Genomic DNA, 22152 nt, shown 5'->3' on the forward strand with positions numbered 1-22152 from the left:
CGTTGCCTTTCTTCCCCAGAGTGGCAGGAAATTTTGTGGACAGACCTGGGATGGAGGCCAAAGCTGGGCCCCTGAGCTGCCCAGAAACTTTTGGAGGCCCTCCAGTAGGCACCGGCCTGGGAAGTGTGCAGTGAGGTGAGGACAAGCATTTCCGCAGCTGGACACCCCAATCACATGGTAAATGGTGCTGCTCTGAGCGCTTCCTGGGATAGGGAGGCAGGTTTTGAGATAGACTCAAGCCTGCACAGGATGGTGCAAGGTGGGAGTAAGGATGCTTTGGTCAGAAGAAATTCAGACAGGTGGGCTGAGTGACCGGGGCATAGATAGTCTCCACTTCTCCCAACTTCAACCTCCTGGCCTGTGAGCTGGGGCAGTGAGCGTAAGGGTGAGGTCTCCAGGTATGATGCTTCAAAGACATCCAGGTTGTTGTCTTAGCTTTATTGAAGTGTAAGTGAAATACAATAAATTGCATATATTTAAAGTATTCAGTTTGATAAGTTTTCATATGGGTGTATACTCATGAGGTCCACAGTGTGATCGAGATAATGAAGGTATTCATCATTCCCATGTTTCCTCATCCCCATTTGTAATTTCTTTCCTCCCCATCCCCAAGCGACCATGACATATACATTTGTTTGCACTTTCTAGTTTTAAATAATGGAATCATACGACACATACGATTTTTTTTTGTTCTGGCGTAATTTTTAGATGTACCTTTGTTAATGTGCATATCAATAGCTATTCCTTTTTGATTGCTGAGTAGCATTCCATTGTGTGGCTGCTCCACACTTTTTTTTTTTTCCTCCACACTTTTAAAAATCTATTTTCCTATTGATGATCATTGGGTTGTTTTGAGTTTTTTGTTTTGTTTTGGCTGTTACAGATATACACATTCCTATATGAGTCTTTGTATAGACAATATGCTTTCATTGCTCTTGGGTAAATACCTAAGAGTGGATGGCTATGCCATATGTCAGATGTATGCTTAACTTTTTAGGAATCTGCCAGATTCTTTGCCAAAGTGGTTGTACCATTTTACTCTCCCCATCAGCAGTGTAGGAGAGTTCTAATTGCTCCACCCTCATGCCAACCTTGGTAGGGTCAGGCTTTTTTTTTTTTTTTTTTTTTTTTGCGGTATGCGGGCCTATCACTGTTGTGGCCTCTCCCATGCAGAGCACAGGCTCTGGACGCGCAGGCTCAGCGGCCATGGCTCACGAGCCCAGCCGCTCCGCGGCACGTGGGATCTTCCCGGACCAGGGCATGAACCTGTGTCCCCTGCATCAGCAGGCGGACTCTCAACCACTGTGTCACCAGGGAAGCCCCTCTTCTGCCCATTTTTTATTGGGTTATTTTTCTCACTGAGTTTTGAGAGTTCTTATATTCTGGATACAAATCCTTTATCAAATGTCTGATTTGCAAACATTTTTTTCGCAGTCTATGACTTGTCATTCTCTTAACTTTCCTAACAGCATAAATTTGTAGTTTTGGAGTCCAGATTACCAGTTTCTCCTTCTGTGGGTCATGTCCAAAGTCACCAACATTTTATCTTGTTTTCCCCTGGAAGTCTTATATTTTCAATGTTTAAGCCTATGATCCATTTTAAATTACTTTTCATATATGCTGTAAGGTATGGATTATAGCTCATTTTTTTATATAAGGATATTCATTTATTCCATCATCATTTGTTAAAAGATTATCCCTTCTTCACCAAATTGCCTTTGTACCTTTGTCAAGTCAGTTGGCCATACGTATGGGTCTATTTCTCAATTCTCTGTTCCGTTCAGTACCTCTGTTTGTCCATCTTTATGCCAATAGTATGCTCTCTTAATTACTGTAGCTTTATAATATTGAAACCAGTTAATGTTAGTCCTACTCCTTTGTTGTTCTTTTTCAAAGTCATTTTGATTGTTCTAGGTCCTTTGAATTTCCATAGGAATTTTAGAATGAGATGTTCAATTTCTACCAAAACAAATACTGGGATTTTGATTGGCATTGTGATGAATTAAAAGATCCACTTGTGGAGAATTGACATCTTAACAATATTGAGTCTTTTGGCCCATGAATAGGTATATCTCTCCATGATTTAATTTCTCTCAGCAATATTCTGTAGCTTTTAATGTATAGGTCTTGCACATCTTCTGTCAGATTTAAGCATAAAATATTTTTAATGCTATTGTAGATAACATTTAAAATTTTTTCACTTTCTGATTGTTCAATCCTAGCATATAGAAATAAGCTTGATTTTTGTATATTAATCTTGTGTCTTGCAGCCTAGCTGAACTCACTTATTAGTTCTAGTGGCTTCTTTGTAGAATTCTTTGGATTTTCTATACAGACTGTTGTGTGATGTGTAAATAAAGACAGTTTTACTTCCTCCTTTCCAATCTAGATGCCTTTGGTTTTTCTTGTTTCATTGCACCGTAGGCTGGGAACTCCAGTGCAAGGTTGAACAGAACTAGGGAGACTCAGTTTTTCGTCGTTAAATAATATTAGCTGACAGGTGTTTGGAAGATGCCCTTTATCTGGTTGAGGATGCTCCCTTCTGTTTGCTGAGAGTGCTTATCAGGGATGAATGTCAAATTTTGTCAGGTTTTCCTGCATCTTTTGAGATGATCCCATAGATTTTCTTTTTTTGTCTTAATATACTGAATTACATTGTTTTTTTCCTAGTGATTGCTAATCAACACTACATTCTTTGGATATACCCCTCTGGATCATGGTTCCTTATCCTTTTTATATATTGGTAGATTTTTTTGGTTTTGTTTTGTTTTGTTTTTGTTTTTTGCGGTACGTGGGCCTCTCACCGTTGTGGCCTCTCCCATTGCGGAGCACAGGCTCCGGACGCGCAGGCTCAGCGGCCATGGCTCACGGGCCCAGCCGCTCTGCGGCATGTGGGATCTTCCCGGACCGGGTCACGAACCCGTGTCCCCTGCATCGGCAGGCGGACTCTCAACCACTGTGCCACCAGGGAAGCCCTATTGGTAGATTTTTGTACTGTCTTTGGTTTTGGTTACAGGGTAATGCTGGTCTCATAAAATTAGGTGGAAAGTATTCCCTGCTTTTCAGTTTTCTGAAAGAATCTCTGTACAGTTGGATTTATGTCGTTCTTAAATGTTTGGTAGAATTCACCAGTGAAGCCATCTGAGCCCAGAATGTTCTCTTTGGGGATTTTAACTACACATTCAATTGCTTTAGTACATATAGGACTATTCAGATAATCTATTTCTTCTTGAGTGGGCTTTGGTAGTTTTTGTCTTTCAAGGAATTTGTCCATTTCATCTAAGCTGTCATGTTTGTTGGCATAAAGCTGCTCATGATATTCCCTTATTATGCTTTTTAATGTTTGTGGTGCTCCTTACCCCCACCCCAGTTATTCTGGCTAGAGATTTATCAATTTGATTAATCTTTTCAAAGCACTTGCTTTTGAATTAATTTATTTTATCTATATTTTTTCTATTTCATTTGTTTCTACTCTGATCATTATTACTTCCTTTTTTTCTTTGAATTTCATGTGCTCTTCTAGTTTTTTGTTTCTGTTTTTACTTTTTATTGAGGAAAAACATACAAAGCACAAAGCATAAGTGTGAACTTCCAGATGCTGAAAACACCCATATAACAAGCACCCAGATCAAGAATCAGAACATCTCCAGCCCCAGAAGCCTCTTTCAAGGGCCCTCCCCCAACCCAACAGTCACCACTGCCCTAATACCAGCAGAGATTAGTTTTACTTATTCTTAGAACTGTATATATAAATGGAATCATACAGTATATCTCTTTTGTGTCTGGCTTCTTTCACCCAATATTATATGAGATTCGTCTCTGTTGTCTAAATAGCAGTAATTCACTCATTTTCATTTCTGTGTAGTATTTCGTCATGTGACTATATCATAATTTTTCCTTCTGTTGACAAAACTTGGGAACTTTCTGGGTTTTTTGTAAATAATGCTCCTATAAACACGCAGGGTCAGAGAACAGGTGTGTGCTTAGTGTTAGTAGATAATAGTTTTCCTAAGTGGTTGTACCAGTTACACTTCCACCACCAGAGGATAAGAGGTCATGAGGGCTTTAGGCAGGGCATAACAATATGTGTCCTAGTCCACCATCCTGCTGTCCAGTGTTTGTTGAGCAACAACAAACAGTGAATACACAAGCACACAGCTGAAAAGAGAGACAGTTCTGACTGGGGCTGGCTGAACTCTCATCACCTACCATGTGGGCCCAAAGACTAGCCGTAAACAAGAAACAGCTCCTCCCCTAAGTAATACACAGTCTATACGGAGGGTTTAAAACCATGCTCCCAGTGGGGTTTATAGGGTCTGTGTTTAGTACAGAATTTGTGTCTGGGACATAGAGGTGAGGAACATGGCAGCCACCAAGCAGGACTTGAAGGCCTTCATCCCTCGGTCTGTAGAAGGCCCAGAGAACGTTTGGGCTAAGGCCTGGAGGAGTGTTGTCTGGAGAAGACGAAGCATGGTGAGCTGGGGTGAACGTGGGGCTCTTAGGAGCTTTGCACCTGGGGCCTAGGCTCTTAGCCTTGTGAGCCTCAGTCGTCTCATCTGTTAAAAGGACTTAACCCCACAGGGCTTTTAGCTGTACCTTGAGCTTTGTGTCCATTACCTGGTCTAGTTTTTAAGGTGGAAGTGAGGTTATTGATTGGATTGGTGTTTGGTTTTGTTTTTTGGGTTTTTTTCCTGTAACATAGTCATTTAGTGCTATAAATATCCTCCTAAGTCCTTGCTATAGTGGCGTGGCGTCCCACAAATTCTCACATTCATTTCATTTTCATTTAGTTAAAAATACTTTCTAGTTTCACTTTTGAATTCTTCTTTGACCCATGTGTTGGTTACGTGCCAAATATTTGAGGATTTTCTAGAGAGCTTTACATTATTGATTTCTCATTTAATTCCCTGTGGTTAGAGCAAATTCTCTGTATGGCCTGAATCCTTCGGGGGCATGTTTAATGGCCCAGAATATGGTTTGTCTGGGTAAATGTGTCATTGAAAAGAATGTGTGTGCTGCTGCTGTCGAGTGGGAGATTCTACACATGCCAATTAGGTCAACCTAGTTAATAGTGTTGTTCATGTCTTCTGTGTCCTTACTGATGTTCTGTCTACTTGTCCTATGAAATCTTGAGAGAAATATGAGGAGGTGGATGTTGAACTCTCCCAACTATAATTTTGGATTTATCTATTTCTCCTTGCAGTTCTATCTGTTTTTTTTTTTTTTTAAATTTATTTATTTTAATTAATTAATTTATTTTTGGCTGCGTTGGGTCTTCGTTGCTGCGCACGGGCTTTCTCTAGATGCGGCGAATGGGGTCTACTCTTTGTTGCTGTGTGTGGGCTTCTCATTGTGGTGGCTTCTCTTGCTGTGGAGCACGGGCTCTAGGGGCGTGGGCTCAGTAGTTGTTGTGGCTCACGGGCTCAGTAGTTGTGGCTCACCGGCTCTAGAGCGTAGGCTCAGTAGCTGTAGCACACAGACTCAGCTGCTCCGTGGCATGTGGGATCCTCCCGGACCAGGGATCGAACCCACGTCCCCTGCCTTGGCAGGCGGACTCTTAACCACTTTGCCACCAGGGAAGTCCCCTGTTTTTTTTTTTTTTTTTTTTTAATTCTATAGTTACTCTGATGTTTTTTTTTTAAGTTATCCTTTCTTTTTATGTATGTATGTATGTATGGCTGGCTGTGTTGGGTCTTCATTTCTGTGCGATGGCTTTCTCCAGTTGTGGCAAGCGGGGGCCACTCTTCATCGCGGTGCGCAGGCCTCTCACTATAGCGGCCTCTCTTGTTGCGGAGCACAGGCTCCAGACGCGCAGGCTCAGTAGTTGTGGCTCACGGGCCTAGTTGCTCCGCGGCATGTGGGATCTTCCCAGACCAGGGCTCGAACCCGTGTCCCCTGCATTGGCAGGCAGATTCTCAACCACTGCGCCACCCGGGAAGCCCAGTTCTATCAGTTTTTGCTTCATAGAATTGTAAGGTTCTCTTTGTGACTTAGACTCCTTTTTTTGGCTGTGTTGGGGTCTTTGTTGCTGCGCGCAGGCTTTCTCTAGTTGTGGCGAGCGGGGGCTGCTCTTTGTTGCGGTGCATGGCCTTCTCATTGCAGTGGCTTCTCTTGTTGCAGAGCACGGGGTCTAGGAGCGTGGACTTCAGTAGTTGTAGCATGTAGGCTCGGTAGTTGTGGCTCACGGGTTCCAGAGAGCAGGCTCAGTAGTTGAGTTGCTCCACGGCATGTGGGGTCTTCCCGGACCAGGGATCGAACCAGTGTCCCCTGCATTGGCAGGCAGATTCTTAACCACTGCGCCACCAGGGAAGTCCCTAGACTCATTATTATGAAATGACCCTCTTTGTTGCTGGTGATATTCTTTGCTTTGAAATCGACTTTATCTGATATTAATAGAGCCATTCCAGCTTTCTTTTGATAAGTGTTAGCGTGGTTTATCTTTTTTCATTCTTTAACTTCTTTGAACAACTTTAACGGCTTTATTTATTAATATAATTCACTTACCATACAATTCACTCATGTAAAATGTATGGTTCATTGGCTTTTATATTCAAAGTTGTGCATCTATCACCACAACCAATTTTAGCACATTTTCATTAGCCCCAAAAGATACCCCTTTAATTGTCACCCACTCCAACCTCTCAACTCCACCCCCCGCCATGGGCAACCGTTGATATGCTTTCTATCTTTATAGATTTGCCAGTTTTGGACATTTCATATAAATGGAATCATAAAATACGTGGCCCTTTGTGACTAGCTCTTTTCACATAGCAGAATATTTTCAAGGTTCATATATGTTGTACTGTGTATCAGTAATTCATTTCTTTTTATTACCAAATAATACGCTATTGTATGGATAGCCCACATTTTATTTATCCCTTCATCAATTGCTGGACATTTGGGTTGTTTCCACTTACTGGCTGTTATGAACATTTGTGTACAAGTTTTAGTGTGGATATATATTTTCTTTTTTTTTTTTTTTGAGTCTATACCTAGGAGTGGAATTGCAGAATCATATGGTAATTCTATGTTTAACTTTCTGAGGGTGTGCCAGGCTGTTTTCCAGAACAGCTGCACCATTTTTCATTCCCACTAGCAATGTATGAGGGCTCCAGTTTTTCCATACCTTCACCAGCACTTGTTATTTTTCTTTTTTTTAAATTTTATTTTTCAATTATATCCATCCTAGTGGGTGTGAGGTGCTATCTCATTGTGGTTTTGACTTGCATTTCCCTAATGTCTGCTGATGCTGAGCATCTTTTTATGAGCTGATTGCCTTTTTTTTATATGCTCTGGATACTAGACCCTTATCAAATGCAAAATTTAAAAATATTTTCTACTGTTGTATAGGTTGTTTTTTCACTTAATAGTGTCCTTTAATACACAGATTTTTAAATTTTGATGAAGTACAATTTATCTTTTTTTTTTTTTTTGCGGTACGCGGGCCTCTCACTGTTGTGGCCTCTCCCATTGCGGAGCACAGGCTCCGGACGCGCAGGCTCAGCGGCCATGGCTCACGGGCCCAGCCGCTCCGCGGCATGTGGGATCTTCCCGGACTGGGGCACGAACCCGTGTCCCCTGCATCGGCAGGCCGACTCTCAACCACTGCACCACCAGGGAAGCCCCCAATTGATCTATTTTTTTCTTTTGTTACTCATGCTTTTGGTGTCACCTGGAAGAACCCATTGCCAACGAGGTCATGAGGATTTATCCCTGTTTTCTTCTGAGAGTTGTAGTTTTAGGTCTTCCATTTAGGTCTCTGAACCATTTTGAGTTAATTGTTATATATGATGTAAGGAAGAGATCCAGCTTCATTCTTTTGCATGTGGATTTCCATGTGTCCTAGCACCATTTGTTGAAAAACTATTCTTTCATCACTGAATTATTTTTGCACCCTTCTCAAAAATCAATTGACCACATATGTGAGTGTTTATTTCTGGACTCTTCTGTTCTGTTGGTCTATGTTGTCTATCCTTATGCCAGTACCACACTGTTTTGATCACTGTAGCCTTACATTAAGTTTTGAAATCTTAAATTTGAGAATTTCAAAACTTAATATGAGTCCTCCCACTGTGTTTTTTTTCAATATTGTTTTAACTGTTCTGGGCCCCTTTCAGTTCTGTATAAATTTTCATTTCTGCCAAAAAAGGTCATTGGAATTTTGATAGAGATTGCATTGAATCTCTTGATTATCTTTTAAAGGGTTTTACATAAGAAGAAGAACAAGCCTTTTATATTTACTCACGTAGTCACCATTTCTGGTGCTTTTAACTCCTTGTAAATCTAGATTTCCATCTGGTATTGTTTTTCTTCTCCTGAAGGATTTTATTTAGCACTTTGTAATGCATATCTGCTGGTGATGAATTCTTACAGATTTTGTATGTCTGGAGTCTTTATTTCACCTCTATTTTTGAACAGTTCTCACTGGGTATGGAGCTACAGTTAGTAAGTTTTTTGTTTTGTTTTTTCAAGATGTTGCTCCACTGTCTACAGGCTTGTCAGAGAAATCCTGTGTCATCCTTATGCTTCCTTCTCTATAAGTAGTGTGTCCTTTTTCCTCTGGCTGATGTTTAGTTTTTTTTTTTTCCTGCATCACTGGTTTTAAACAAGTCTGTGATATGTTTAGTGCAGTTTTCTTCGTATTTCTTGTGCTTGGAGGTTGATGAGCTGCTAAGATTTGTGGATTTATAGTTTCCATCAAATTTGGAAAAATTGCAGTCATTATTTCTTGAAGTTTTTTTTTATCCTCATCTCTTCCTCTCCCATAGGGACTCTTAACTACCCGTGTGTTGGGCTTCTTGCAGTTATCCCACAGCTCGCTCACACTGTGTTTGGTGTTTTAGTCTTTTTTTTGTCTATGTGTTTTACTTTGTGTAGTCTTATTGCTGTTTCTTCAAGTTTACTAATCTGTGTTGTGCAGTTTTCCATTAGTCCCATCCAGTGCCCCTTTCATCTCACACCTTGTAATTCCATCTCCTCTACCTTTGGTTGCTGCTTGGCATGGCTCAGTGTTCCTGAGTCTGTAGAAATCAGTCCCGCCCCGTCTCCCGGCTCTGTCACTGTGTCACTCTGTCCTCTCTTTTCCTCGTGGACTGGCTTCTCTGCCCCTTTGCAGGCCCAGTCACCAGTGATTGGGTGCCAGGTTCTGGGTTTCACTGTGTTGGGAGATGGTGCGGTTGTTCCTGTGTGTGTTCGTGTGCTTTATTCTGGGATATAGTTTGATCCTTTCATGTTTTGCCCTTAAGCTTTGTTGGTCGGGACCAGAGCATTTCCCCAGCTCCACTTTGCCCTGACCTGCAAGGGCTCTACCTGCTGCCTGTGGGTTAGGGCTTCCCTCTTGCTGGTAGGAACAAGTGCTGCTTACAGCCTCTGTCCCTATGGGTGGCCGTTTCCTGGCTTCGGTGGCTTCCTCACAGGCTTGCACTGACTGTCCCCTGTGAGGACTGAGGGCCCCTCTGTTCAAAGGTCTACTGCCTTCACTGCCTTGTCCACTCACTGTCTTCCAGTACCACCTCCTTCTCTCAGTCCTGCCAGGCCTCAGTTTCTTTCTGCATGGTGGCTGAAGTTCCTTCCCGGAGGAGTGGGAGGGTGTCATGGAGCTTACCTGTGCCCTGCCTCTCACTGTCCGGTGTTCAGTGACTTGAAAACTATTGCTTAGTCACATAAACTTCCCAGTTGTTTTTAGTTTTCCACATGGGAGGGAGATCCAGACTCTGTGAGTGTCTTGTCTTGGCAGGGAGGTGTAAGTCTCCAACTCCATTGTCTTTGAAAAGCTGCCTGGGTGCTCATGGGCCCCAGGCTGGGAGCTGGGTGGAGGTGAAGATTCAGGCCAAGGTGTGAATGTGTGTGTGTGTGTGCGCCCACGCGTGTTTAGCCATCCCACCTCAGGATAGCCTCTGAGGATGACATGGTGCCTCAGGAGACGTCGGTGCTCCAGCTCGAGATCCAAGGGCGTGTTCTGCTCTGCTTACCCCGTTAGGCTTGTCTGGAGGTTTGGAGAGACACCCATGACCTGGCTGATGCTTTCCAGTACACCTGCCCCATGGGTTGGGTTCTTCCTGCACTTCTGCCAAGTTCTGGTTCGCCCAGGGCTGGTGTGCAGCTGGGGGTTGGGGCTGCCACCCAGGATACGGCAGGTCCTATGTAGACACAGATTTGTACTTTAGTCTTTCCCTGGGACCAGGATGGAAGAGGTGGAGGACAGCAACAGAAATCATAGAGCTGAGCTGACTTGATTTAAAAAGGAGCCTGTGTCTTCACAGAGCAGGTTGTCAGTGGCTGAGAGCAGATGAACAAGACTCGCTCTTGGGAGGGAGAGCAGTTACCCTGACCATACCCTACCCTACTTTATTTAGCCAGTCCCCTGCCAACAGAGAAACAAGACACTTTCTACATTTTGATTTTTTATATTACAAACAGTCCTGCTCAGTAACATCCTTATACATGGCATTGCACATTTTCCCAGTTGTTTTCTTGGACTAAATTCCTAGACTTCATATTAAATAATAAGTGAATGAAAATGTTTCTGTTTCTCTCAAGAGATAAAGCCATCATTTTCTTTGCTCTTTAGGAGCCCTCTCTCTTTTATTTTTCTTCTGTGAGCCAGGAGTCCTGTAAAGAGACAAGGTCTCCCCTCAGAGGTCTGCATGGGGTGGCCAGTGGGAAGGGAGTCCCTGGGGAGGACACACACTACAGGCCTATGTGGGTCACGTCCTGGCTACTGTGGTGGTGCAGGGTGAGAGGGAAAGAGAAGCAAAAGTGCTTACTAGGGGCCGTGACATCTGGGGGGACACGGCACGATGGCAGGTCCGAGCCAGCCGGGACCTGGGGCATGGACTTGGGCAGGCCAGCACCAATCCTGGGTGTACTTGCCCATGGGAGCTCCTCCCTGAGCCAGCCACATGCACCTTTGCCTCTTACAGCCCAAAGCTCTTGCTGGGTCTGGGGATGGTGGGTCCTCTCCCCTCTGGTATTTTTATCTCTGTGCTCAGGCCCTGGACAGGTGGGCAGGGTCTCCTGACTAGGACACACATGGGGACCTGTTGGCTGATTCTGAGTGTTCTGGTTCACACTCCTGTCCCCTCACTTGTGCCAGGCTTGGGCTTCCACCTTCCCAGGCCTTCCCAGGCACAGGTGTCTCCCAGGATGAGTGAATCAGGATCAGGCAGGGGAAGGGCACTTCCCTGAGTCTCGGTTTCCATATCTGGAGGGAGACCTCAGACCCACCCTGGTTCTGGGGGCTTCCCTTCCTGGCCCTGAAGTGGGGCCAATCTGCTGATGGGGGCCACACTGGCAGAGATGGTGGCTGGGGCTTCCTATCCCTGCCTCGCCCCAGTTCCTCCAGCCCGTCCCTCTATCCCATCCCACCAGGGCTCCTCATTAGCCCCACTCCCAGCTCTTCTGTAACATCACAGCCCTCGTGTAGCCCTTAGGTGTCTTGCTCCTCCTGTGTCCCCCTCTTCCCCCACGTGTCTGGCCACAGGGTTGCCTCCAGGCTCCCTCTCAAGAGCATCTCATCTCCTGCAGGCATTTGGACAGGCCCACACGAACCATAAGAAGGTGGCTGCGGACGGCGAGAGCCGGGAGGAGAGTCTGATCCAGGAGTCAGCTTCCAAGGAGCAGTACTATGTGCGCAAGGTGCTGGAGCTGCAGACAGAGCTGAAGCAGCTGCGCAACGTGCTTGCCAACACGCAGTCAGAGAACGAGCGCCTGGCCTCAGTGGCCCAGGAGCTGAAGGAGGTAAGCAGCAGAACTAGGGTGGGCTGCTTGACTGTGGGTGGGTGGGAAAACAAGCCAGTGCTTCCTGGGGGCAAGGCCACCCACAAGTTGTTCTACTCCCTGCCCAGTTTTATGTGGTTCATGGTGGTCCAGGAAGGGCTGAGGGTGGCAGGATCCCAGCTCTGCCCTTGGGCTGATGTGAATCCTGGGTTCCTCATGTGAACAACAGAATTATAGTGTCCACCTGCCAGCTCATGACAACAAAATCAGAAGGGACCACCACAGATAGCTCCTAGGATCAGCTCGGCCCCTGACAGGGGCCTGGCCATGAGAGGCGTGGGCCGGTGGAGAGGGGAGGGCAGGCATCTAGTGCCCTCTGAGAGAGGTGGGAGGGTGGACCACCATTCGCAAGATGGGGTGGGACAGCATCGGGGAGCAGCAGAAGTCTACATGAGCTGCAGTCCTGGCTGTGGCCTTGGTGGGGGGGGTCCCTGGTTGTTAGAGCCCACAAGTTCTCATTAGAAAGGGCAAGAGGCCTTGTTCTGGGCTGTGGGAAGACCCACTCTCTGGCCTCTATTCTCCTGGGTTGGGGCAGGGGGGGAGCAGTGACAGGTGACCAGAACAGCAGATGGTTCTGAGCGGTGGGCAGCTCTGAGGTCGACACCTCAGATGTGAGGATGTATGACAGTCAAGGTCCCACAGGGCTGGGAGGGGACACTGGCAAGGTTTGGGGCAGAGCCCAGGATCTGGCAACAGTGGGGAGTAGTCACCCACCCTGGTTTGGGATCAGAGATCACCAAGGCTTGTGGGCCTGGGAGGAACTTGGCTGGATCCAGGGGGAGTGCATGATCTCATTTCCTCCCACAGGAGCATTCTAGTCAGGGTGGGGAGAAGGGGCCATCGGAGCTGTAGATTTGACCACCCAAGTTGGAGACTAGACTCTTTGCTGGCTAAGCACCCTTTTCCGGAAGAGCCAGTAGAGGTGCTCTGCCCAGCCCAGACTCATTCTGCTCCTTCCCCCTTCTAGAAGGGGGCAGTCAGGAGCGTGGCGGGGGACTTGCTGACTACTGGCTTTGGTGTCAGGAAATGAGCTCAGCCAGTCCCACACACTGCTATTAAAGAGCAGGTCTGGTTGGGCCAGGATTCCTGCTGTTCCTGTTAGTGCTTCAGGGGGAAGCCTACATCCTCAGTTCATACATCCTCAGTTCATCTTTCTCCTGAGGCCCCACCTGTGCCCCTGATCACTGTAGGAGCTCTGTAGGATCACTGTGGAGCCATGCCAGGTTCTTGGTTGGAGTGGAGGCTCTCCATCACTGCCTACTCAGACTAGAGCCCTGGTCAGTGTCCCCATGATTTGCTGGCTCTGTCTGTACTCTGCGCCCATCCCACTCAAGTTACTCTTCCTGCTGGTCCTGGCCCTGCTGCTTCTGCCTGAGCTCCTCCATGGCCGTCCCCCATCCTACAGGAGGCTTGCACCAAGGCTCGGGCCTGGCTGAGGAGCCTGCATCATGAGGACACAACACCAAGCACTGTCCCTGATAAGCACCAACCTGTACCTGTCTTGGTGTGACCCAGCCGAGGAGGCTTTGCACAGTCTCCATAGGAGATGCCCCTTCCACAGAAGGTCATTTCCCTCCCTGTGCCTGGTCCTGCTGCCATCCATGTTCAGTGACTGATGGGCCAGCTGTGCTGTGCCCTCTGACCCCCACCCCCATCCCCATCCTTCCACCCTGCGATAACTGGCTTAGGGGTTCAATCCCCCATGCCCAACTCTCCAAGAGGAACTTGTGGCCTCCATCATGTGACACGTGTAGCAAACATGCTCAGCATGTGAGACAGTTCCAGCTACCCCATAACTTGTCCTCTCAGTGACGCTGTGGGCATCCAGTTACTTCCCTCATCTCACAAATTGGGAAGCCAAGGTGCAGAAGGTTTGGCTGCATGCCTAAAGTCAGTGGGTCCTGACCTCTGCACTGTGAATGGACGGGCCCTGTCGACTTCTGTCCTGGGACATGGCCTTGGGCCCCATTTTGCAGATGGAGAAGCAAGAGACCCAAGGAGCTGGGCACGGCCACAGCTGGCTGGAGGCAGAGTCAGGTCCTTGGCACATGCCAAGGCCTTCCACGGATTTGCCTTGGGAATGGAGGAGTGAGGGCTTCCTGGCGAAGCAGGACTGTGAGTTGTGGAGGGGTCAGCAGCATCTGCCCAGTGGGACCCCCTACTAGGAAAAATCTTTCTGTCCCATTGGACCCTGGCCTTGCTTTCCTGGTGGACTCTGCACATGTCAGGCCCTGCACAGGCCCAGGAGTAAGTGACAAAGATGTCCCAGCAGAAGTCATGTCGGTTGTCATCTCCCCTGTCCTGGCTAGGAGCCAGGAAAAGGCTTATTTCCTGCTGTGGTGGCATCTGGGCCACCAGGAGCTGCTGGAAGAAAGCAAGGTGTTTGGCCACAAAGTGAGGTGTGGTGGGTATTGGGTCAGGGGCAGCAGCCCCATGCTCCAGCGTGGAGTGGACAGGCTTGGACAGAAGGACACCTGGCTCCAGAGCCAGGGCATGGAGTTGTCACATGGGCAGACAACCCAGAGGTTGCTAATCATCCAAATTCCTCACTTACTAATTCTGCTTTCCACCCAGCCCTGGTATACAGCTCAGTCTGGTTTTCTGCCGCTTTACAGCAAGGACAGCCTTTCCACTGTTTCTTGTTCCCTCCTAAGGCCTTACTGGGAGCACTTCTAACTAACATTCGTACCTCTTCTAGTGTTATTTTGTGATGGTATATGCATTCCCTAAGGCAGCTGAAGATTTCTCTGTGACTCTTCTCTGAGCCTCACCAGAGTCACCTGAAACGATTACATTTCTACCAATAGTCTCAAGGCAGTCTGGCCTTTTCCTGTCCTCCTCAAAGCTCTTCCAGCTTCTGGCCATCCCCACCTCCACAGCCACTTCCACATATTCAGGTATTTGTTACAGCAATGTCTTTTTCCTGGTATTAAACCTATATTTGTATATTTGTTTTTTCGGGCCACCATAATAGATTGCCACAAACTACTGGCTTAAAACCACAGAATTTTATTCTCTAAGATTTTCTGTATCTGAAATGAAGGTACTGGCAGGACCGTGTTCCAGGTGGAGCCTCTCCAGCTTTTGGGTGCCGGCAACCCTCAGTGTTCCTTGTCTTGTGTTCACATTGTTCCGGTCTCTGCCTCTGTCTTCACCTTCTCCCTGTGCAGGCTCCACAGCTCTGACGGGGCTGGGGCATCCCTCCCACCTCCACCCTGGCCTTACATGGGGCCACAGCCCTTTCCTGGGGCTTGGGCTATGGCCTCATGGCTAAACATCTTGTCCTTTCCTCTGAGGGAAAATACTGACCAGCTTTGGAGCGCTCCTGTGCAGGACGGTGCTCCCTCCCTATGCCTTAGTTCCAGCTGTGCCGTGATGGGGCTTCTGCAACATGGGGTACTGGCTGCTCTGCATTCCAGACTCCCAGACCTGACTTCAGTACAACACCCCTCCTCACTTACTCAGGGCCTCACTCAGCAGCAGCTGACACAAGTTGGCAATGTGTGTGCTGTGCGTGGGCGACTATACACGTGCCTCAGTGAACAAGACAGAGCCTAGAGCAGCACCTAGCACAGTTGATACTCAGTAGGGAAGGAGTGGGTGATGCCCCTCGGGGCGGTCGAGCACCAAGTGCAGTGCCAGTATGGAGACAGCGCCAGTGAAAGGTTTTCTGAGTCACACAGAGAGGCCACATGTTGTCCAGGTCCGTTTCTGTGAAAGGCAAATCCACAGACTGAAAGCAGATTGGTGGTTGCTAATTGGTGTGTGGTTTCTTTTTAGGGTGATGAAAATGTTCCAGAACAGGTAATGGTGCACAGCTCTGAATAAGCTATAACCACTGAATTGTACACTTTCAGTGGGTGAACTTCATGGTGTATGAATCATATCTCAATAAAAAAAACAAAGACGATTCCTGTGCAGGAAGACTGTGCAAGGGTTCAGCTCAGCAGAGGTTTCTGGTGCAGCCTGGGCACATAGGTTCTGGGGTGCAGAGGGCTTTGGCCTAGCCAATCAGGCTGGCCCGTGGTCTTATCTCTTTCTGTCTTCTTTCTGTCCACCTCGGGACCACTTGTTTTATTGAGGGGAGTTGTTAAATTTTAAATAAAGCCCATTTACATTGTTCGTGACCAACAGCTGCCCCTGCCTGCTGCCCCTGTCTCACCATCTTACCTCCTGTGTCCTCCCATACTGAGAGTGGGCAGGTGGTCTCAGCAGGTGCATCAGACCAGAGTGGGCTGAACCACAACAGGTGGGGAGCAACCAGCTTGCCTTACACAAGGTGGATGCAGCAAGCATGGTTCTTGTATAGCAATCATTGTGTTAGTGAGGACTCTACAGAGAAGCAGACCGATAGGGGTGTGTGTGTATATAGAGAGAGATTTATTGTAAGGAATTGGCTCACTCAGTTGTGGGAGCTGGCAGATCCAAAATCTGCGGGTTGTGCCAGCTGGCTGGAGGCCCAGGGAAGAACTGATGTTACAGCTTGAGTCTGAAGGCTGTCTTTTTTTTTTCCTCAAGGCCTTCAACTGACTGGATAAGGCCCACCCACATTATGGCACGTGATCTGCTTTACTCAGTGGGTCTACTAATTTAAATGTTAATCTCATCTAAAAGATACCTGAATGGCGACATCTAGGCCGGTGTTTGACCAATGCCAGGACCTAGACGAGCTAACACTAAGATTAACCATAACAGTCAGTTGGGTGGTTAACAAGGGAAATGGCCAGAGTCGAGGTGTATGCAGAACTTCGTTAGGAAGCAAGTAAGTATATGTTTCTTCCCATTGCCACTCACACTGTTATTTTGTTTATTTTTGCCTAATAGGAGTTTTGCTTTCTGGGGGCCTTGCATTTCTCCAGTCAGTAACTTGGTGTCTGTTTTTTCTGATGTTGGCTCTTGGGTACCTCCTTGGGTCACTTATTGAGAAGACTGCATCAGTCCATTTACTGGAGATTTTGGTAGTGAGCGTTTGTCAGGAGTGCTTGATACATATAATGACTCACTCCCCTCTCTGTTGCTTTCTTGAACTTTTTTTCTTATTGGTCCTATTTCATTTTACCAATCCAACATTGCTGTTCCGTGTGTACCTATATGGAATCTGCACGGATTCCATGTGATGCACGGATGTGATCACAAGAAACCTCAGCACCAGCAGAGAGGCCAGTGTGCTGGGTGAGGAGGACAAAGCTATGGGGCCCAGTGGGTGATGGCGCTTCTAGCCGAGGGTCCAGGTGGGGTGGTGTTGGCCTGGGGGGGTGTTAGATCTTTGCAGGCATGTGGGGGAAGCTGCTTGGATTGTTGGGAACAGGGATGTGGGGAGAGATGGAGAGTGTTTGTCTAGGGGATGATTCTGCCCCCGTGGCACACTGGCCATGTCTGGAGGCAGTTTCAGTGGTCACAACAGGGGTGGGGGCTGCATCCAGTAGGCAGGGCTCAGGTTGCTGCTAAGCATCCTACAGTAGACAAGATGGCCCCAGAATGTGGGCCAAGGGACCCAGGTCCTGGCACACAGCGCATAGTGGCAGCCAGTTGAGAATTCCCACCAGTTTTGATTGCACAGTTAATGACAGGTCTGCACTGGCCTCTCTCCGTGCATGATATTTGAATCCTCAAGGCACCTCGGAGGCAGGAACTCTTTTTTTAACAACTTTATTGAGATAATTCATATCCCTTACAACTCACCCACTTAAAGTGTACAGTCAGTGGATTTTAGTATATTTACAGATTTATGCACCATCCCAAATCAATTCTAGAATATTACATCATTCCAAGAAGAAACCCCATTAGCAGTCACTCTCCATCCCATCTTCTCCCTGCCCCCCAGCGACCACCCATCTGCTTTCTATCTCTGTGGATTTGCCTATTCTGGACATTTCATGTAAGTGGAATCATACAATACAATACGTGACCACTAACACCTCTTCTTTTACTCATGTTGTTTTCAAGATTTATTTGTGTTACAGCATGTTATCTCATCAGTTGGTGGACATTTGAGTTGTTTCCACTTTGCTGTTGTGAATAGTGTCTGAACATTTGTGCACAAGATTTTGGTGGACATGTGTTTTCCTTTCTCTCCAGTGCATGCCGAGGAGGGGCATTGATGGGTCAGATGTTAACTCTGTGCTGAACTGTTCGAGTAGCTGCAGACTGTTTCCACAGCACTGCACCATTGTACATGCTACCAGCAGCATGTGACCGAGGAACTACTTTGAACCCCATTCTACAGATGAAGGAACCAAGGGTCAGAGCAGGCTGAGATCCTGCATTGTTCACTGCAATACCTCACAGCCCAGGGCCCCAGCTCCTCGCCAGGTGGCCACATCGGGTACCAGAGCAGGCCTGGGATTCCAAGTCCCAGCTATATGGCCACTATGGTGGGCCTGGCTGCACTGAGCTCCTTCTGCCCCAGGGGTGGTGAGACCAGCTAGGGCAGGCTGCTCACACCTGCCTTCCTCCTGGCAGATCAACCAAAATGTAGAGATTCAGCGTGGCCGCCTGCGGGATGACATCAAGGAGTACAAGTTCCGGGAGGCCCGCCTGCTGCAGGACTACTCGGAGTTGGAGGAGGAGAACATCAGTCTGCAAAAGCAGGTGTCTGTGCTCAGGCAGAACCAGGCAAGTATCTGGGCTGGGCAGGTGGGACAGGTAGGTTGGCTCTGGGCCACGGCCCTGGCCTAACCCTCACTTTCACTAGGCAACATTTTAAGTCACCTGACAAATTGGCAGTGTGGATGTGTTCTGATTTCCGTGGCATCTCTGGTGATGAGCAAGTCTCATGCTTCTGCACTGTTCATACCACGTGCACGTGTGTCCCAGGTGTGGGCTGACCATTTCCTGTGTGCACCTCATGCCTGTAACCCTCTAAGCATCCGTGTCTTCCCAGCTGTGTAGTCAGCACAATGGTGCTTCTTCCCCATTCCTCAGGCATAGAAGAGTGTTGACCTCTTTCACAGGTGGAGTTTGAGGGTCTCAAGCATGAGATCAAGCGTCTGGAGGAGGAGACCGAATATCTCAACAGCCAGCTGGAGGACGCCATTCGGCTCAAGGAGATCTCGGAGCGGCAGCTGGAGGAGGCGCTGGAGACGCTGAAGACAGAGCGGGAGCAGAAGAACAGTCTGCGCAAGGAGCTGTCGCACTACATGAGCATCAATGACTCCCTCTACACCAGCCACCTGCACGTCTCCCTGGACGGCCTTAAGCTCGGTGATGACGCCGAAGCCCTGGCCAATGGCTTTGAGCACGGTGGCCTGGCCAAGCTGCCGCTGGACAACAAGACCTCCACGCCCACCAAGGACGGCCTTGCTCCACCTTCCCCCAGCCTCGTTTCTGACCTCCTCAGTGAGCTCAACATCTCTGAGATCCAGAAGCTTAAGCAGCAGCTAATGCAGGTGAGCGGGTGGGTAGCCCCACCCCACCCAGGTCTTGTCACAGCCCCGGGCCTTGGGCCCACGTGCACCATTCCCACCTCCACTCCTGTCCCCCATGGTGTTGGCCAGACCTGCTCGTCACCAGGACAGCGCTTTCCTGACACTTTGTCAATGCTGTGCACCTTCTTTTACTTACGTTTCTTTTACATAGGAAATTCTGTATTGTTAACCTAAGTGGAATTGCAGCATTATAGGTGGAAGTTGCCCAGAGAATTAGGTTTCTGGTTACAAGTTTGGGCACCACCAGAGGTTTTCTTATGTCCCTCTGAGGTCCCTGTGTGTAGTTTCCCATGCTGTGTCCTGTAGACACGTCACGTCAGGGTTTCCTACCCCAACTGAACAGAATCCCAGGGTCTGCACCACAGCCCCTTGGTTCACCGCGTGTCTCTGAGGAGGGACTCACCAAGCCCCGCAAGCATCTGGGCAGGGGGAAGAGCCCTCATAGCCCCACACATGACACCTCCGCCCGAATTTATCACAGAGAGGCTAGCAGGGTGATGGTCATGGCATGGATGGGGTCACTCCTGGGACTGTCCAGGGGTCTTCTGAGCGCAAGTACTCCTGTGGGCTGTTGACGGGCCTTTTCTGTGCCTTCGCAGATGGAGCGGGAGAAGGTGGGCCTGCTGGCAACGCTGCAGGACACACAGAAGCAGCTGGAGCAGGCCCGAGGGGCCCTGTCGGAGCAGCACGAGGAGGTGAGCCGCCTCACAGAGAACCTGAGTGCTCTGCGGCGCCTGCAGGCCAGCAAGGAGCGGCGGACAGCCCTGGACAGTGAGAAGGAGCGAGACAGCCATGAGGATGGTGACTACTATGAAGTGGACATCAATGGGCCTGAGATCCTGGCCTGCAAGTACCGTGTGGCCCTGGCAGAGGCTGGTGAGCTTCGGGAGCAGCTGAAGGCGCTGCGCAGTGCACACGAGGCCAGCGAGGCCCAGCACACCGAGGAGAAGGGCCGGTATGAGGCCGAAAGCCAGGCGCTCACTGAGAAGGTCTCCCTGTTGGAGAAGGCCAGTCGCCAGGACCGCGAGCTCCTGTCCCGGCTGCAGATGGAGCTGAAGAAGGTGAGCGACGTCGCAGGCGAGACACAAGGCAGCCTGAGCGTGGCCCAGGACGAGCTGGTGACCTTCAGTGAGGAGCTGGCCAACCTCTACCACCACGTGTGCATGTGCAACAACGAGACGCCCACCCGTGTGGTGCTGGACTACTACCGAGAGGGCCCGGCTGGCGCCGGCAGCTGCAGCCCCGAGACCCGGGGGCGTCGCTCACCTGTCCTGCCCAAGGGGCCGCCTGCTGCAGAGGGTAGGGCCAGGGACAGCAGCCCCTCACCTGGCTCCTCACTGCCCTCGCCCCTGAGTGACCCACGCCGGGAGCCCATGAACATCTACAACCTGATCGCCATCATCCGTGACCAGATCAGGCACCTGCAGGCGGCTGTGGACCGCACCACAGAGCTGTCGCGGCAGCGCCTGGCCTCACAGGAGCTGGGCCCAGCTGCGGACAAGGACCGGGAGGCGCTCATGGAGGAGATCCTGAAGCTGAAGTCGCTGCTCAGCACCAAGCGGGAGCAGATCACCACGCTGCGCACGGTGCTCAAGGCCAACAAGCAGGTGTGCATGGCGCCCGGGTCCGTCAGGGGTGGGCACGTGGGCGGGGGGTTTCTCACCCTCCCTGGCCTCCTGTCCCATGCCGTTCCTGCTACTTAAGGAAAGATGTGAGAAAACCTCACCTCAGTGCTGTGGGGAGGGGCTGAGGCCTTTGAGAGGGCTGGCTGGGGCCTTGGTCTGTGGCACTGAGGCAGCAGACCCCTCCTGACGCCCCTCACCTGCCCGTCTTTTGCATCTCTGACCCCCTAGACAGCAGAGGTGGCCCTCGCCAACCTAAAGAGCAAGTACGAGAACGAGAAGGCCATGGTGACCGAGACCATGATGAAGCTGCGCAATGAGCTCAAGGCCCTCAAGGAGGACGCGGCCACCTTCTCCTCACTGCGTGCCATGTTCGCCACCAGGTAACGCTCACTGCTCCTTTCACTGCTCAGCAGCCCAGGGGCCCAGTTTTGTCTCCACTTTACGCCTAAGATGAGAAAGTTGGAAGCAGAAAGCTGAAAGAGTGGGTCCTTATGGCCAGGCTGGAGGCATGAGCTTCGAAGGAGAAACAGGCAAGTGGGCAAGCCAGTGATAACAAATGAGTTTGCCCCCAGAACTTGGTGGGAAGTTCATGTATTTAGAAGGAAGGTTTCCCTCCCAGCAGGGGCGGGGTCCCAGTGCTGCCCCTCTGACCCTGCCAGTTAGAGTTTGTGGGGGTGGTGGGCGGCATCTTTCTTTAGGCCAGTCCTGTGGTCAGGAAGCCAGGCAGTTGCAGAGCTGGAGGCTGCTTTTGGGGCCTGCTTCTGGGTGTTTCCCTATTCAGAGAGGCATGGTGCCATCTGCTGGCCAGTGTCAGTCAGGGTTGGGAGGCTGAGGCTCTGGGTTAAACAGTGTTGAAACTGAGCTCAGGGCCTACTTTGCCTTGTGCTAGGGTGCTGGGCACTCCCTGCATTTCAGCGATGTGGGAGGAGGGGGCAAAGACAAAGAAAGAAGCTTCCAGGCCTCTCTGGAAGCTTTCTTTCCTCCTGGGCAAAGTGCTTGGGAAAGCGTTCAGTTAGTCCTCAGCACATGGTATGTTGACCCTTGCTTCCTCAACTTGTTTTATTTAAAAGCCTGACTTCTCAGATGGTGCCAAGATTGCAAACCTCGGGGCAAGGCTTAAAACTTGCTGATGGTCCTTGGCCTTGGTGGATGGGGGTGTAGGGTGGGTGTGCCCACCATCCCCTTCACCCAGGCCGCACTCCCTCCCTCAGGGACAGACCCAGGGTGGGCATTTCTCTCCCAGCTCCTTACCTAGTTGGGGAGCATGTGCCACAGCTCAGCAGATACTAAAATAGGGCTGTTTATGACATCCACATGTGCTT

General features: G+C 49.2%; 1 protein-coding gene across 2 annotated transcripts in view; it reads left to right on the forward strand.

Moving 5' to 3' along the window:
* The window catches only part of BICD2 (BICD cargo adaptor 2), a 54324-nt gene that overhangs the window by 27585 nt on the left and 4587 nt on the right, over positions 1–22152 (forward strand). For both annotated transcript variants that reach the window (XM_032634928.1, XM_032634929.1), the window contains exons 2-6: positions 11527–11739; positions 18241–18393; positions 18732–19166; positions 19805–20812; positions 21059–21210. In XM_032634928.1, coding sequence (XP_032490819.1) covers positions 11527–11739; positions 18241–18393; positions 18732–19166; positions 19805–20812; positions 21059–21210 — 1961 coding nt within the window. The remainder of the gene's footprint in view (positions 1–11526; positions 11740–18240; positions 18394–18731; positions 19167–19804; positions 20813–21058; positions 21211–22152) is intronic.

The sequence above is a fragment of the Phocoena sinus genome, chromosome 6 (genome assembly GCF_008692025.1).
Source record: "Phocoena sinus isolate mPhoSin1 chromosome 6, mPhoSin1.pri, whole genome shotgun sequence".
NCBI lineage: Eukaryota > Metazoa > Chordata > Mammalia > Artiodactyla > Phocoenidae > Phocoena > Phocoena sinus.